At 37.4% G+C, this 18,931-nt stretch overlaps 1 protein-coding gene across 10 annotated transcripts in view; it reads right to left on the bottom strand.

Moving 5' to 3' along the window:
* DPH5 (diphthamide biosynthesis 5) overlaps positions 1-18,858 on the bottom strand; it is a 35,828-nt gene extending 16,970 nt beyond the window's left edge. For 3 of the 10 annotated variants that reach the window (XM_003808483.5, XM_057302836.2, XM_063599703.1), the window contains exons 1-4: positions 18,703-18,830; positions 18,329-18,486; positions 14,626-14,750; positions 6,696-6,804 (exon numbers count right to left, since the gene is read on the bottom strand). In XM_003808483.5, coding sequence (XP_003808531.3) covers positions 6,696-6,804; positions 14,626-14,750; positions 18,329-18,463 — 369 coding nt within the window. In that variant the 5' untranslated portion in view covers positions 18,464-18,486; positions 18,703-18,830. Of the gene's footprint in view, positions 1-6,695; positions 6,805-14,625; positions 14,751-18,328; positions 18,487-18,593 lie in introns of all 10 variants that reach the window. The other 7 variants (XM_008960570.5, XM_008960573.5, XM_008960575.5 and 4 more) reach the window with 4 other exon arrangements.
* Positions 18,859-18,931: the final 73 nt, after the last annotated feature.

The following is an 18,931-nucleotide window of genomic DNA, read 5'->3' as shown; positions in this document are numbered from 1 at the left end:
TTTAAAACCATTTCAGTCACCAAATTTCTACAAGAGAACTAATATATTCTATCACACAAATGATTAAGAAAGATAATAAAATTCTATACAAAGAAGTATTTCAGAATTTGCAATTTTTTCTAATATTTGTTTGGCCTATAAGATCAAGTAAATATACACATACTAAGTGTTGAATAAAAAGACTGAAATGTGCCAAAATTGGTAACTGTGGATATCTCTAGGTGGTGGTACTATGGATGCTTTTTTATTTTCTTTTTATACTCAATATATCTTCCTAATTTTCTGTGAGCCTAGAAATCATTTATTATCAAGGAAAATGGTTCTTCTAAAGCAGGAACAATGCTAAATGGAAGCAATTCTGATTCTGTATGTCTAAGCTAACTGCTTCTGCAGAAATGTTAAACTCATGAATTCAAGAAAAGGACTTTGGCCGGGCGCGGTGGCTCACGCCTGTAATCCCAGCACTTTGGGAGGCCTAGGCAGGCAGATCACGAGGTCAGGAGATTGAGACCATCCTGGCTAACACAGTGAAACCCCGTCTCTACTAAAAATATGAAAAAAATTTGCTGGGTGTGGTGGTGGGCGCCTGTAGTCCCAGCTACTCGGGAGGCTGAGGCAGGAGAATGGCATGAACCCAGGAGGTGGAGCTTGCAGTGAGCTGAGATCGCGCCATTGCACTCCAGCCTGGGCGACAGAGCAAGACTCCGTCCCCACCCAAAAAAACAAAAAAACAGAAACAAAAACAAAAACAAAAAACAAAGAAAAGTGCTTTATTCTCCTATCTTCTGTGTATTGAGAAAAATCTCGGATTTATTAAGAGTGATCCTCAATTTATTAAGCAAATTTTCATTACCAGGACATCTAAATACAACCAACATGCCTGGCTTTAGACATACAAATAGGCTTTTCTTTCATTAGAAAAATCTGCAAAATGTTAAACAAATACAAGTGTTAGAAATATGTTAGGAATTTTAAAACATGATTTTAAAGTATATGTGTTTATAACTATTATTTTAATGTGAAAAATCCTAAAATTTATTGAATGAAAATTTGAGTACCTAAAGTATCTCAGTCAAGATAATCTTTGCTAAATGTTGGAAAAGAGGCTGGCTTTTTGGCTTCCAAATCTATATTAGACCTTATCTAGTTTAGTAATTTTCATACATCTTACTGGCACTTAGTGTACATTTAGTTCTTTTTTTCTAAATGAACTACTCTTAAGTAAAACATCAATAGAGTTAAAGATAATGATTGGGCTCCCTGAGGATCTAAATCTCTGTTATTTAGTGTTATGTCATTACTTCATTGTCTGCAGAATCCCTAAAGCATCTTCATACATCATGGTGTGGTTTGAAAACCAACATTCTCATCCAGTCTCCCTCCCAATCCTCACCACATACCCTTACAGTAAAGTAATCTGAGATCCAGAGAAGATGACGCCTTAGTTACTGCCTAGGCAAGAAGTAAAACAAGGGCTTTTAAGTTGAAGTTCAATTCTAAATCTTTTCCATTATATTTTTCCTCTACCAATTCTACCCAATATGTAGTCTATTCTTATTCAACATAGATATATTCTAAGCCTCGTGTTAACTGACTCCCTAGACAGCCAAGGTTTCTTTGGTATTTATGTATGCACATATTTGTATGTGTGTGTGTGTTACTGCAATACCTTACAGATTCCCTAAAGTGCTTCCAAGACTCTCTCTTTTAACTACACTTCTCTCTCTGTTAGGAATGCCTTCTGCCCTCTTGCCTATCTAGCTAACTTCATATAATTCATTTTTTTAACCACTTTACTGCATTATCATCACATAACAATGACTCTTCCAAGCGTATGATTCAATGCTTTTTAGTAAATTACCACGCTGTGCAACCATACTTAGTTTTAGAACATTTTTCATCACCCAACTAAGACCCCTTATGTCCATTCACAGTCAATCCCTGTAATGCCCAGCCCCAAACAACCATTAATTACTTTCTGTCTCTACAGATTTGCCTTTTGGGGACACTTCATGTAAACAGAATCAAATAATACATGATCTTCTATGTCTGGCTTCTTTCATTTAACATACATGTATTTAATACCTACCCCATGACTTTAACTCTTCCCAAGACATTAGTAGAGACTTCAAGGCAACATCCATACCCTCAAGAGTCTAGGAGTAAGATAAACCTAATCATACTCTTCCACATAATCAATTCTATGATTAATCTATGGTCCTGAAAGCACAGAAAGACTGGCACAGGGCTCTTAGTGACAGGAGGCAACTGCTCTAGCAATAACAAGTTTAACAGAACCAATCAAAGTAGGAAGCCAATCGAGCAGTAGTAATAGAAGAATCCAGGCCTATAGACAAGTCTTTGGGGGTACAAACCATAATAACTGTGGTAGTGGAGATGGTGGAAAAGGACCCATTAGCATAAAGACCCCAATTCCTTTCCTAGGACTATCAGTAAGGCAGAAATGGCTCTCTACATCTCCCCAAATCTCAATTCTCTTAATAGAAAATGCTCTTACAAGTTCACTTTCTAAATCTTCTCTTACGTCCTACTCCATACAGTACAAGCCACCATCATTTTTCCTCTAAATGACTGTAATTTAGAGGATTTCCTCAATTCCAATCTTGCCTGGCAGTAATTCAATCTCCACATATTGGCCAAAGCTTATGTTTTAAAAAATTTATCAGATCAAGTATTTATACTGCTTAAAACCCTTCAATGTCAATCTATGTCACTTAGGATAACATCTAAACTCCTAATGTTGAATGAGAGCCTAGTGATCCAGCCCTATCCACCTATCCAACCTCAGGTCACTCTTTCCCTTGCCTGCTATGGTCCAACAAGCCTTTCCTTGGTTCCTTTAACAAGCCAAGCTCATTCTCACTTCAGGGCCTTTGCACTGTTTCCTCTGTATGGAATATGCTAGTTCCTTCTTGATTCATATCAAATCTCAAATGTCACCTTCTTAGAGATACCTTCCCGACCTCAGTAGTGACTTAGTCACTCTCTAAATACCAGTCTACTTGAATTTCTTATGCTTACCATTATCTAATATTTATCATTTTATTGATGTTGTCTCTTCTGCCCACTAAAATAGAATCTCTTTGAGAGCAAGGACCCTACTGGTCAAGTTTATCACTGTATCCAAAGGCACTTAGAAAAATAAGTAGGTTAACAGTATTTGTTGAATGAATGGATCACTATTCTCTTTAAAGATGTCTAACTTGGAAGCCTCTAATACACTTTTTATTTTACAAGGAAAATTTTCATCAGGAATATGGAGTTTGTGGTAGAGAATTTTATTTTATGGCAAGCCTGTAAGATAGTGCGTATCAACTGGCTGTGTGTGTGAATGTCTGTGTGTATGAAGGAGTGTTAGATAGTTATACAACGATTTTTACCATCATAGTGATAAACAAAAATTTTCTGTTGGCTAATAAACTACAAAGGTAATGAACAATACTCAGTGGTTGATTCTGAACTCTGCATGTTGTTTCTTTAGAAAATAACAAAAACAACAGAATAGTTCAAAGGGGGTTGATAAATTGATAGCTGAAAAGTCTGTCTATTTCTAGGTTAGAAATTTCATACTGCTACTCTTTAATCTACTCTGTTCAATAACTTGATGGCTGTTTTTGAACTCATGGAAAGCTCTTTCACGGAGATGACAGAATGCCTTTTCACAGTGGTTCTCATCTCCCTTTTAAAAAACTGAGCAAGAGAGCATGGCAAGATAACCTCTCAACATCCTACATTTAACAAGTGTATACTGGGAATTAAAAACCTACTCTTCCAATCCTGCCATGCCAAACAAAAGACAACACAGTTCTTTCACTTTCTAAGTTTTTAATTTGTCTAGGTTGGTAATTCTCAAAGTATGGTACCTGTAGCAATAGCTTCAGTATCACCTGAGACTTTGTTACAAATACAAATTCTCAGACCCCATCCCAGATCTACTACATCAGAAAGTCTGAATATGAAGCCCAGCAACCTGTCTTACAAGCCCTCTAGGTGATTCTAATAAATACTAAGTCTGAGAACCACAGATTTAGGTTATTTTTTCTTCCATAAGCGCTAGTCCAAATAGTAAAGAGAAAAAGGCCAGCTATTATAAGGAAGAAGACTTTGTCAAAGTACTTGCATTATGCAGGATATCTATACATTTATTTTAAAATTTAAGGTGTTATGCATATGATTTTTAATGCTTTTTATATTAAAAAACTGTACAAAATGAATCAATAATTACCTCTTCTGATATGAATAATTTCAGTGGTATAAGAAGTATATCTTCATAGAAATGTGATCACTATATAAGACAGAACCTTAAAAGGCACCTCCTGTTTTTCACACAAATAGTCATTTCATATCCAGATTAGATAATAAAACTAAGTTGGGGGGAAAATGGTGTGTGGCTGTTTAGAGAAATCCCATACACAATTGTGAGAAAGTTTTTTGAAAAATAATATATGTGGATATGACTGTAGGTGCTTACATAAAGACTGCTAATTCTCACCGTAAATTCCCACTCAAATACCTTCACCCAATTTAGACACGAGAACAATTACACTTCACCTATCTATCAGTGTGGAGGATCAGAAGGACAGGGTCACCCAGGTTTAGTTTTAACCAGTCTATAAAACAGATTTATATGGGATGTGTTCTATTTTTATGCTTAATAAAGAAGCAAAAAAATTAATTAAAAATAGCTTAATTTAGAGCAAAATATGATGGAGAAAGGGCTAGTTAACTTCCTTTACAAGACACAAAATTATATGAAATATGGTAAAAATGTATGTCCTATTGGCTTAAGGTTTACATATCTTTATTTATCAAATGATAATTTCTCTCCTTTTTTTCTTTCTTCTAGCAGTTATCAATTCTTTTTTTTTTTTTTTTTTTTTTGAGATGGAGTTTTCACTCTTGTCACCCAGGCTGGAGCGCAATGGCGCGATCTCAGCTCACTGCAACCTCCGCCTTGTGGATTAGGGTGATTCTCCTGCCTCAGCCTCCCCAGTAGCTGGGATTACAGGTCCCTGCCACCACGCCCAGCTAATTCTTGTATTTTTAGTAGAGACGAGGTTTCACCATGTTGGCCAGGCTGTTCTTGAATTTCTGACTTCAGGTGATCCACCTGCCTCGGCCTCCCAAAGTGCTGGGATTACAGGCGTGAGCTACCACACCCAGCCATCCGTCATCAGTTCTTAAAAGGCAGCATTGTCACAAGCTTGTCCAGTCTGCCTTATTTTGTTGTTGTTTTTCTGTTTTGTTTTGTTTTAGGCTTTTAGCAGCCTGAAGCCATGGTTTTTAGTTTCTGTCTCTAGTGATAAGCAGAAAAGAGGGATGAGGAAGGGGCTTTACTGGCCGAACCAGCAACAGAAACTAAGAACCCATGACTGTACTCTCTCCCTTGGACACCCCCAGAAGGGAAGAATACTGGACTAGGGATCAAGAGTTTTAGCTCCATCTACCTACCTGAATGACCTTGGGAACATATTTTGGCATCATTTTCTCCATCCCTATAGCATTCTTTGTAGTGCTAACATTTTATAGTTCTATGAACAGCATTTGACTTACTCCAACACAGAAATGTTCAGAAGGGTTTCAAAATGGGAAAAAAAGACTTGAATGGGCAAGGTTTTTTAAAAAGTATGCATTTTGGACAAAAAAGATAGCAAAATTCCATGCTAATTTAAACATAACAACTAAGAGCAAGTGGTGAATACTGTCAGGTCAGGTCAATCATTTATACTTTTTCTCTAGTACTTCATAAACACAGGCAACATTTTGACATAAAAAGCCAGTATTAGTCAATTAAATTGAACTATTCTCTCCAAGTCATACAGAAAATATAGTCCTCTAAAGCTACAGACATAGCATTGGTGCCTGATGCTAACGTATCTTCTTGAAAATATCTATTTTTAAATTATGTGTTTCAGGAAGACACACTGGGAAATACTTATTTCACAGCTTCTAAGATGCATGTTGTTTTCCTATTATGATATATCTGAAAATAGGAATGTGTCTTAACAATTGATGATGCCTTAAAACCACTGTTAGCCAAGCAGCAGTTATAGTTGTCATGGATTATCCATGTGTGAACATCAGAATACAAACACCAAGCTTGGAAAATGATAGTAGCTAAGATATAAATGATAAAGATATAAATGATAGTAGCTAAGAAGTAAATCTTGGAAACAATTGTGGGGCACTCTAACCCCTCAGAACCAAGACTGTTGGACACAAAAATAACTAACTTTACACATCAATAACTGCAAACCTGGTTTAAAAGCCTATATCACTGGCTTTTAGCTTTTATACTGATTCTATTAAGAAATGCAGCATCACAATGCTCTTGACAGCACACAAAACAATACTATATGAAAAATCATGGGCCTCGACAATGCTGAGTACGTCATTTGGATTAGTTTATATTTTCCTTTTTATGTAAGTACAAGTTGGATTTAAGGTTAAAATCATTTTCTAGCTAAATCTAAACATTCGATTCCAATAAGGGGGAAAACCTAGCATAAAAAAATTAGTGTTAAAAAATTCAGGCTATGTATATACTAAGTAGCCTAGTATCAAATAGTAGTATGTTTTATGATTCATAAAATACAATTAAATGTATTTTCAATTTGTGGAAAAATAAAACATTTTTGTTTAATTCCACTGAAAAACCTCCTTTGTTGCATTACCTGTAAACCACAGCAGCCTACAGCATTCATTATGGAGGCATTGTGAATAACTCTATAAGGAATTCCCAGCTTTGTTGCTCTTAGAACAAGATCACTGTGTGTTGTAGCCCTGTAGTGAGAAAAGATTAGATTGGATTAAAGCAAACAACACTTTTAAGACAGTAAAGCTATATTTCCTGAGTTCATGTCAATTAAAGAGGCAGGAGCACTGCCTTTCTTCAAATTCTTCCACACACCTGCATAAGGCTTTCATCTGAGCTTTTCAGCGAGAAAATGCAAGACTAAACATGCCCTTCAAAATGCTGAGTTGCTACTATAACACTCCTAAAGCAGCCTTGGCAGCTACTTAAGAAAGGGACCTTTACTTGCCCATTGTCCTGTAAATACCTGAAAAAGACATCTATGAAATATAAGCTCAGCAACTTAACTCTTGAGCAGCAATTCTTAAGCTCTTTGGTCTCAGAGCCCTTTTAAATTCTTAAAATTACTGCTCTAAAATTCTAAATTAGGGCATAACTAGAATCACTGCTCTATTTTGAAGACTTTGTCTTTGTATTTAAAATATAAGGCAGAATATACACGTATACCATGAAGATATTGCAAGTTTGGGTCAAGATAACCACAATAATGTGAATATCAAAATATAGCCAGCCACATTAATTTTTTTGGTTTCTTAGTGCATATAAAAGTTATGTTTATACTATACTGTAGTCTGTTAAGTGTGTAATAGCATTATGTCGAGAAAATGTGCATACCTTAGTTTAAAAACACTTTATTGCTACAAAATGCCAACAATCATCTGAGCCTTCAGTGAGTTTAATCTTTTTGCTAGTGGATGGTCTTGCCTCCATGTTGATGGCTGCTAACTGATCAGGGTGGTGGTTGCTAAAGATGGGGGTGGCTGTGGCAATTTCTTAAAATAAAACAATGAAATTTGCTGCATTGATTGACTTTTCCTTTCATGAAAGATTTCTCTGTAGCATGCAACACTGTGTGATACCATTTTACCCACAGTGGAACCTCTTTCAAAACTGGAGCCAATCTTCTCAAACCCTGCTAGTAATCTATCAACTAAGTTTATATGATATTCTAAATCCTTTGTTGTCATCTCAACAATGTTCACAGCATCTTCATCAAGAATAGATTTCATCTCATGAAACCACTTTCTTTGCCTGTCCATAAGAAGCAACTCTTCATCTGTTCAAGTTTTATCCTAAGATTGAAGTAATTCCTTCATATCTTCAGGCTCCACTTCTAATTCTAGTTCTCTTGGTATTTCTACCATATCTACAGTTACTTCCTGCAGTGAAGTCTTGAAGCCCTCAAAGTCATTCAGGAGGGTTGGAATCGACCCCTCCCAAACTCCCATTAATGTGGGTATTTTTACCTCTTCTCATGAATCATGAATATTTTAAATGACATCTAGAATGGTGAATCCTTTCCAGAAGGTTTTCAATTTACTTTGCCCAGACTCATCAGAGAAATCACTATCTAGGGCAGCTACAGCCTCACAAAATATATTTCTTAGATAGAAAGACTTGAAAGTCAAAATTACTCCTTGATCCATGAGCTGTAGAATAGGTGTTGGGTTAGCAGGCATAAAAACAATAGTAATCTTCTTGTACGCTGCCTGAGCTCTTGGGTGACCAAGTGCATTGTCAATGAGCAATAATGTTTTGAAAGAAATCTATTTTTTTGAGCAGCAGGTCTCAAGGGTGGGTTTAAAATATTCAGTGAACCATGCTGTAAACAGATGTGCTGTCATTCAGGTTTTCTTGTTCCACTTACAGCGCACAGGGAGAATAGATTTAGCATAATTCTTACAGGACCTAGGATTTTCATAAGGCTATATATATGAGCACTGGCTTCAATCTAGAGTCACCAGCTGCATTAGCCCTACCAAGAGTTAGCCAGTCCTTTTAAGTCCGGCATTCACTCCTCCTCTCTAGCAATTAAAGTCCTACAAGGCATCCTCTTCCAATAGAAGGCTGTTTCATCCACACTGAAAATCTACTGTGTAGTGATTCATCAGTTACCTTAGCTAGACCTTCTGGATAACTTGTTTCCACAGCTCATACATTTATGTTATAGAGACAACTTTTTTCCTTAAACCTCATGAACCAACCTCGGCTAGCTTGGAACTATTTTTCTGCAGCTTCCTCACCCCTGTCAGCCTTCATAGACTTGAAGAGAGTTCGAGCCTTGCCCTGGATTAGACTTTAGCTTAAGGGAATATTGTGGCAGGTTTGATCTTCTATACAGAACACTAAAACGTTCTCCCTATCAGCAATAAGTCTGTTTTACTTCCTTATCATTACAGCATTCATAAGAGTAGCACTTTTAATTTCCTTTAAGAACTTTTCCAGCCAGGTGCAGTGGCTCACATCTGTAATCCCAGCACTTTGGGAGGCTGAGGCAGACAGATCACGAGGTCAGGAGATCGAGACCATCCTGACCAACACGGTGAAACCCCGTCTCTACTAAAAATACAAAAAGTTAGCTGGGCGTGGTGGCAGGCGCCTGTAGTCCCAGCTACTCGGGAGGGTGAGGCAGGAGAATGGCGTGAACCCGGGAGGCGGAGCTTGCAGTGAGCTGAGATTGTGCCACTGCACTCCAGCCTGGGCGACAGAATGAGACTCCTTCTCAAAAAAAAGAACTTTTCCTTTGCATACGTAACTTGGCTGTCTGATGAAAAAGGCCTAGTTTCCAGCTTATCTTGGCTTTCCTTTTCTTTCTTTCTTTTTTCTTTTTGACACGGAATCTCACTATATCACCCAGGCTGGAGTGCAGTAGCATGATCTTGGCTCACTGCAACCTCCACCTCCTGGGTTCAAGCAATTGTCCCTCCCTCAGCCTCTCAGGTAGCTGGGATTACAGGCACCCGCCACCACGCCCAGCTAATTTTTGTATTTTTTGGTAGAGACGGGGTTTCATCATGTTGGCCAGACTGGTCTTGAACTCCTGACTGGAGGTGATCTGCCCACCTCAGCCTCCCAAAGTGCTGGGATTACAGGTGTGAGCCACCACACCCAGCCTCTTGGCTTTCTATATGCCTTCCTCATTTCTAGCTTTTGATTCAAAGTGAGAGACATGTGACTCTTTCACTTAAACACTTTGAGGCCATTGTAGGGTTATTAATTGACCTAACTTCAATATTGTTGGGTCTCTGGTAAAAGGGAGGCCCAAGGAGAGAGAGAGTTGGGGGAATGGCTGGTTGGTGGGGAGCAGTCAGAACACACACAACATTTATCAATTAAGTTCGCCATTTTATATGCGCTTGGTTTGTGGCAACCCAAAGTACAACAGTAACATCAAAGATCACTGATCACAAATCATCATTAACAGATGTAATAATGAAAAAGCTTGAAATATCACAATAATTACCAAAATGTAACACAGAGACAGGAAGTGAGAACATGCTGTCAGAAAAAAATGGCACCAATAGGACTGCTCAATGCAAAGTTGCCACAAACCTTCAATTTTTAAAAAATGCAATGTATGTGAAATGAAATAAAGCAAAACACAATAAAACGAGGTATGCCTGTACATAAATTTTCACAGCTTGTCACTCAGTCTTTATATGAGAGTCCTATCTCCTATAATATTGGATTTTATATCTGTCCAGCAGTCATTTTATTTATAACTGTTATTATTTGGTTACTGTGTGTAATTAGGATGTGTGTATGTGTATGTACGTATGTGTGCATATTTGACCTATTGCCTTTCCATTTTTAAGATAAAATCTCAAGACTGTAAGTAGGTAGATTGGAGTAAAGAGAGACTATAGATAAATATAAACATGGACACAGTGAAATGTAACCGCTTATCAATTTAGAACTTCATTTTAAAGGCCTTTTTCCCTCCTGATAAAAATTCCAGGCCCTACTGGGTAAAGCAACATTAGCATGTCTGAGAAACCACATGCAAACAAGTAGAACCTGTGGACTGGTCAATGCATACCAAGTAGGAAGATAAAGGGCTTTCACCCCATGGAGCAGTCAGATATATATTAACAAATTAACAAATGCCCACCAGGGAAGCCTGTTTTTAATCACATACATAAAATAAAACTGGTATGAAAAATAATCATTAATTTGATTTCAAATAAGCTTTTAAAAAATAACATGAATGTCAATTACAAAGAATTGTTTTTAATATCACCTTCAACAGAATCTCACTACTTAACATTAAGAGTAAATAAAACTAAATTAGTTACTCGGTGAGTTATTTAAGCAAATGAAAAACTGGTTCAAAATTACATCTCTATCACAAGTTTATTTAAAATGAGTAGACACATACATATACACACAAACAAATTTACTATTTCTAGGTATATGGCTCTATCTAAAATCATATATGTGTATATGTATGTATGCTCAGAAATAGTAATAAATCTGTCTGTAATAACATGCTTGTTACTTGAAATTGTTCTAAAGGCAATTTCAAAAAAGGAGATCCAAAAATGTTTTGATTAATGGAATCAATAAAATAAAGTACACAAAGGTGACCAATTTGAATATACAAAATTTGTTTTTTTTTTTTTTTTTTTTGAGACAGAGTCTTGCTCCATTGCCCAGGCTGGAGTGCAGTGGCACGATCTTGGCTCATGCAACCTCCGCCTCCCGGGTTCAATCAATTCTCCTGCCTCAGCCTCCTGAGTAGCTGGGATTACAGGTGCCTGCCACCGCGTCTGGCTACTTTTCTGTATTTTTAGTAGAGACGGGGTTTTGCCACGTTGCCCAGGCTGGTTTCAAACTCCTGGGCTCGGGCAATCCACCCGCCTCAGCCTCCCAAAGTTGCTGGGATTACAAGCATGAGCCACCGCGCCGGCTGGTATGTTTGTTTTAAATTTTATAGTGTCTCCGTTTTTGACATAAGTGTGGCTGGTGGGCCAGAAATTTAGTAATGTTTGCAATGATATAGTGCAAATGACGTTTTCATGAACTATGGAAGCACTAACACTTGGCACTATCCTTTTGAAAAATAATTGACAACATGCTTTATTCTACAAAATGTCCATGTCCACACCTTTTGATATTTTATTCCTAAAAACCTATTTTGGAGGATCTACCATAAGGAAACAACCTAAAACATGGGGATAAAGAAGTGGGAGGCAGGAAGGTATCATATACATAAATTTATATGTGACAGCTTTATTTATATTGAAGAAAAATAGACTAATAATAATGCTGCCATTGATTTTATAGTTATTAGGTATCAAGCACTGTTCACATTCATTACATGGAATGGAAGCAGTCAGCCTACATCAGGACATATTATCTGTATATGGATGCCACTAAGGAAAAGGCATACAACATAGGGATAAAAATTTTGTATTCATTATAATAATATAGTTACAGAGCATACTGAAATACAGAATGGAATAATAACACAGAACCATCATTAGAAACAGTGTGTTTAATAAAGACTTCTTATGCAGAGATTTAGGGATAGAATGTTTGAGACTGTCAACTCTCACAGTGATTAAGTTCTATTGATTTAGTATATATTTTTAGACTCATTTACTTTCTTTGTGTGATCTATTTCCATATTCCTTTCAATAACCTGGGTAAAAGAACAAAGATGAGACTACATGAACTTACTTAACTATGACTTTAAATTGTCTTCAAGAACTTCATATTGTTGGAGATGGACAGTGCTGATAGTTGCACAACAATGTGAATGTACTTAGTATGCCACTGAACTGTACACTAAAATGGTAAAATGACACATGACAAAATGTGTCATTTTAACCATTTTAAAAGTACTGAAAAAAAGAATTTAAGATTCAGCATCTTAAACAATCTTCTTTTTATATATTTTATTTAAATAAGGGGTCTTAAAATTAAATAAGGGATATTTTTTGCTCATATCTAAGAATTTCAGTGCCTTGTTGCATTCTATATTCCTTACCTGATTTCTCCTCCATTTAATCCACTCAGATTCCAATTAAAATTACACATTCCCCATCATGCCATTTCCAACTATCATATCCTAACTATAATCTGCCGGTAAATAAAAAATAACTGCAGTACAGTAAATATTCCTTAAATCTGAATTTAAATACAAGGCTATATACGATGAATCACTAAGAAAGGGCAAATTAAAGAAGTCTAAAATGGAAAAAAAAAAAGGCACTCCGGAATAAAACAGGAATGAAAGAGGTAGCATCTGAGCTGTATACTAATTTTATAGTACAATTAGGTATAATTAGGAACTGAGAAGAACTCTTTTAAGGAAAAAGCTTGAGCAAAGAAATGGGGGAAGAATATTACACAACACTTATGAAATGGAAAGTTGTACCATTTGGTTCTAGCATAGCGGTTAAAGAGTAGCTAGAGAAAAAAGAAAGACTTCAAGATTTAAGGCCATGAGAAGTCACTGAAGGTTTTTGAGCATGGGAGCAATTAATTACATCAAGGTACTTTCTCTGTGCCTCAGTTTTTTCATTTATATGTGCATTCTTCCTTCTACCTTTCTCCTGGCCCACCCTATAATCTCCATCTGTTGAACCCTATCCAGACCCAGCTCAAGTTCCAGCTCCTCCATAAAACCACCACTAATCAACTCCAAACATCATGTCTTTAAATTCATACACATATTTCTGTCCTCATCTTACAGTCAAACTTTCAGTATTATATTGAAGCTATTCAGTCTTTCCTTTTTGAATAGTCTCTTTTCCTGGCTTCTGTGACAACATACTCTCTTGCTTTTTCTCCCTCCTCCTCTGGCTCCAGGTACACGATGAAATTCCAAGGTTTCCTAGGGCCATCCTAGGTCCTCTTTTCCCACTCTTCTCTCCTAAGCTGATTCTATCCATTCCTCCAGCTTTAAACACCATAAACCTACTGATGACTTCAAAAGCCATTTATCTAGGATGACCTCCCATCCCAAGCTCTAGCAGCAGCTAACTGCCTACTTGACATCTCAAAGTAAACATATTTCCAGAACCAATTCTTGTTTCTCCAAATCCTGTTCTCTACCAGTTTTCAAGTGACACTACCAACCACTCATTTATAAAGCTAGAATCCTGGGAATCAGATTTACTCCTTTCCTTTTCCTTATCCACCACATTCATCTTGGCATTCTTCTAAATATGTTCCCATCTTTTTCTCTTTTCCACCAAAAACGTTCTTGCCTCCCTAAAATCCATTTACCTAAGCACTTAAAGTGACCTTTTAATGCTAATCAGATTTTGACTTTTTCCTGCTTTGAATCCTGCAAAAGTTTACCACTGTATTTAAATTAAATTCCTAGTCCCCTCCAAGGTCTTACATGGTCCTTATGTTCCTTAAATCTGTGATATAAATCTTAGGTAACCAGCTGTAGACAAAGAACTCTTCTGTTTGGCTTGACATTAGAGATTGATGATGCTTGACTAGGCAGTAGATGCCCATCTTCGTGGTAATGACAAAGAACAGGGTTCCCAATGGATATAAGAAACTGAAATCAGAGACTTGATAAATGATAAATTCAAGGCAAGCAAAGTGACGGCAGTATTGCCAAATAGTAGATGATTACAAAAGGAAAAAAAAACCTAGGACAAAAGAAGTCGAAGATGCCTGAAATTATCAGCAGAAAATGGCAGGCATGACTTTTGATAATGTAATGAACTATTTAATAATGATATAGCAGTTAAGGCATTTGTTGCCCTACAGGACCTTCTAAAACAGCAGAAGCAATGATACAAACTTTAGAGTTGACACTTGATAATGTAGTGATACATATGATGATATATTTACCAACTAGCTTTTCTTCACTAATCTCAAAGATCATGAAAGTTTAAACTATGACATTTTAGATAGCGCTTAAGTAACCAGAGTTCCTTATCAGGACCTGGCAGGTAAAAGTGTTAAATGCAATAGAATAATTCTTACTGATTAAAAAAAAGTAAATGAGTTAAAAACTCAAAATATCTGCCTTGACTTACCCAAATGGATCACCAACCACAAGGAATGCAACATCACTGATATCAGCATCCTTTAAAATATTATCTGCTTCTTGTTCCACTTCTTCTCTATCAGCAACAACCAATTTTCTTCCATAAAACTCTTCCTACAGATATAAGTCCAATATCAAGATAAAGAGACAGCAGGTGACCATTCTAACACACACACACACACACACACACACACACACACACACACTCTTTGTTTGGGACTGGTGCATATGTTGGCAACCACCCAAATGCAGATCATTCAATACAACTCATCAGTAAGCCAGTACTTTATATCATGTTGCAATTAAACTCTGTATTTGGGGCTGTCTTAATATCCCAAAGGAGGCGCAACTCTTAACATCTGAGGCTTTTTGCATTTTAAATTTATTTCTAAATTTGGTTCTAAAGGCCAAATAGAACACTGTAGGATGAATACGGAATATGTACACATGAGCCCTACTTCAGAAACATGATGTAATACAGAATAAATATATTAAACAATAAGTTTAAACAAACATGGTGGTTTAGCTTTTATTAAATTTTCAATGGTTAAACATATGGCAACTCAGCTAGAAAAAAAAGGCAGCACCAATGAGAAACAATAGAAAATTAGCTGTTTACAGAACCAGTGAACATTCCTACATAAATGCAGAAGATACTAATTTAAAACTATATTCCTTAGTTTCTGCTAAAAAGGCAGAGTTGCAGGAGCAGTAACTGAATTCTAAATATGTAGGAAGTTTGCAAACAAACTGCTTTGTGATTTAATTCCCTGCAGCTCAACTCTAGAGAACAAATCCAGTAGAGAGTGAGCTAGTAAGCTAGTAGTCATCTGATAGTGGTTACTATGCAAGATCATGGTTACTATGCAAGTGGCTATTATGCAAGATCATGAATCCTTTTCTTTTTTTTCATCTCGTCAGCCAGTACAGAATGAAGGATCATGAATCTTAAAACTGATTTCCTGAGAAGTAATAAGTACTTCAAATGGAGTAAAACTGGATGCATAGACAAATAATATGGTTTCTTACATACTGAGAACTTTGAGTGAGTTATTAAAATTTATAAGGATTGCTGTAGTGCAATGGTATCTGGTACTCAATAATATCTGTCAAACAAATGAGTACATGAACAAATTATTAAGCAGGGCAGGATCCAGCATTGACCATTTTGCTTGAATCCTACCTTCTCTGTAGGTGTTCTGTGAAGTTACACTTTGTGTAGCTATTATCTATCCTTAAGAATACAGAGACACAGTACAGTGTAGAAGTCAAGTGTGGTAGACCTCGGCCGGGGGCAGTGGCTCTCACCTGTAATCATAGCACTTTGGAGGCCGAGGCAGGTGGATCACCTGAGGTCAGGAGTTCGAGACCAGCCTGGCCAACATGGTGAAATCTCATCTCTACTAAAAATACAAAAATTAGCCGGGCGCAATGGCACACGCCTGTAATCCCAGCTACTCAGAAGGCTGTGACAGAAGAATTGCTTGAACCCGAGAGGCAGAGGTTGCAGGGGGCCGAGATCGCACCACTGCATTCCAGCCTGGGCAACACAGCGAGACTCCGTCTCAAAATAAAAAAAAATAATAAATAATAATAATAATAAAAAGAGTGGCAGACTTCAACTCAGGACTGCTTTGGTTCATCTCCTGGCTCTATCATTCACTATCTGCATGAACTTAGGCAAGTTTGTTAACTTCTCTATCCCTGCAAAATGAACAGTAATTAGAATAATAATCCTAATCTACATGTAAAGCATTTAAAACAGTGCACAGTAACTGTTCTGTAACTGTTCTATAAATGGCAGTACTTATTACTGTGAAAAACAGATATTCCAGCACCTTAACAAAGTACACATAATTTACTGTAGGTAAGGCTGGGTCCAGCTTCAGGTCTTGACGCTGTAAGTAGTAACTCCAGAAGTTTTGTCTTTGGAAAAAAATACTTTACAAAATAACAGCAGCCAAAATTAACATTTAGCTAGCACTGAAAATTTACAAAGCACTTTCATATACATCATCTCAATAAAACACTACATAACCCTCCAACTGGTAATTGCCACTTGACAAATGAAGAAACTGAGGTTCAGAGAAGTTTGGAAATGTGAACATTGACAATTTCTATTTCTGCACAGTTTTGTGCCACATACCATAGTTAAGAACCTATGCTAAGAACTATGCTGAACACCTAAAGTAGGTGTTTTTTACCCCATTTAAAAAAGACACTAAAGTTAAAGGACTTCTCCAAGGTCACATTAACATGTAACAAAGCAAAGATAAAACTATATCCAAACTTTCCTCTATGCCATCCCCTGATATCTCATTCTATCAAACTGCTGTTTTGATATTTGTCTGTCTTTTCTTGAAGGTGTTAAGTTCCTTTTACTTTTCCTTAATCACTGATTAGAGATGCACATTTCCATCATTTCGAGCTTAGATATTTTGGTTCTATCCTAAGAGTGAAAAAATGAGAAAAAAAAATGTTTTTTAAATCAAAGCTGGCCTTAGGCTGGGTGTGGTTGCTCGTGCCTATACAATCCCAGCACTTTAGGAGGCTGAGTCGGGCAGATCGCTAGAGTCCAGGAACCTGTGACCAGCCTGGGCAATGTGGCAAAACCCTCTCTCTACAAAAAATACAAAAAATTAGCTGGGCATGATGGCACCCACCTGTAGTCTCAGCTACTCGAGAGGTTGAGGTGGGAGGATACTTGAGCCCAGGAGGTTGAGGCTGCAGTGAGCCATGATCATACCATTGCACCCCAGCCTGGGCAACAGAGCAAGACTTATTTTCTCTCTCTCTCCACATATATGTATATATCAAAGTTGGTCTTTGCACACAACTTTTATTTAAATGCATGGCCAATTCAAGTAGCAGTTCTTCATTCCTTCTATAAGATTTTAAAGTAATCTGAGGCCTAAAAATTTTAAGTCTATTTTTTGTTTGGAAGACATGACAATAAATCTGCTCCTTCCTCCCGTAACATATGTATTAATCTTTTGATTTACATTCTACTTAGAGTTTGACAATGAACCTGAAGTTGACCCTTCCCCCAAATTTACTGGGCCCTTATGAGGGCCAACTAAATGTATAATATACTAACAAATACTTTGGTTACTTAGTGTATACTCATATAAGTGTATACTCATACATTTGTATATATTAAGTCCAAGCTCACTCAATATATACAAGTGTATCAGTATAAGCCTTATTGGGAGATAGTCTATTTAAGATAAGATCTCTCTGGACAGGATACAAAAAGGCAATCGCCATTCCCTATGGACATACTTCAAAGGGGGAAGCTTTCAGCTTGGTTTTTGAATATATATAACCAACTCATTAAGGCTGTGTCAGCACCTCATTAGCACTCAACTCAGAAAGGATTTCTTGACTACCTCATGAAATAAGGGGTTTTGATAACTATCCCCCAAGAGTATAAAATAGCTTTCCTATTTACTGGAGAAAGCCACAAAATTAGACTTGTAAAATAGGACAAAGCACCCTTTCATTTTCCAAGTCACTTGGTTGGTGTATAATTTCCATTCTTCTGCTCCTCAGATCATTAATGAACAAGGGTTCATTAATGCGTTTCAAAGGGTTTAAACAAGCAGACCTGAAAATTCTGTTCAGCTTAGTGTATGAAAATCAGATGTTAGATAGCTTTCTTCCCAGGAGGCTGGGGAACGCTCAGCACCTACCAAGGCTTCCTTCCCTACAGTCAGGACTGAGGTGTAGGCTTCCAGATACACTCGACTGCAGCGTCTAACAACTTCCAGGCCCTTGACTGTGATGTCCTTGGCATCTCCCAGGCCCAAGCCGATGAGATAAAGCATTTCAAACTTCAGGAGAAGAGAGACTGCAAGACGAAGTGGACAGAAAAACCGTCAGTTACACCGAGGACATCTAAAATCTAGTGATGAACACGATGACAACCAAAGTAGCACAAGAGAAGAGGCAACTCACAAGGAGGCGTTTGGGAACCTTATGTCACGCTTAAGGACTGGGATAAGAGGTTTTAAACAACCCTACCAGTTTTGCCGCTTGTTACACAAACCTAGGAGCAGCCAATTACCCGCTGAGAGAATCGTAGCTAGTTCCCTGGCCTTTACAAATTCTTAACTACCACCTTTCCGCAGAAGCAACTGCAAAAGCGCCGGCTCCGTGCAGAGAAAAGGCCCACGCCGCCGGCCTCACCTACGGTGCCGCAAAATGCTGGTGCCTTTACTGCACTTTACGACTAGCGGGAGGGGGCCGGGCTAGCGGGCTACTGGGCTGCGGAGACCAGACCCCGGCTCCACTGG

Source organism: Pan paniscus, chromosome 1, assembly GCF_029289425.2.
Source record: "Pan paniscus chromosome 1, NHGRI_mPanPan1-v2.0_pri, whole genome shotgun sequence".
Classification (NCBI taxonomy): Eukaryota; Metazoa; Chordata; class Mammalia; order Primates; family Hominidae; genus Pan; species Pan paniscus.
Note: the sequence above shows the minus strand (reverse complement) of the source record. Positions and strands in the feature narration are given on the sequence as shown.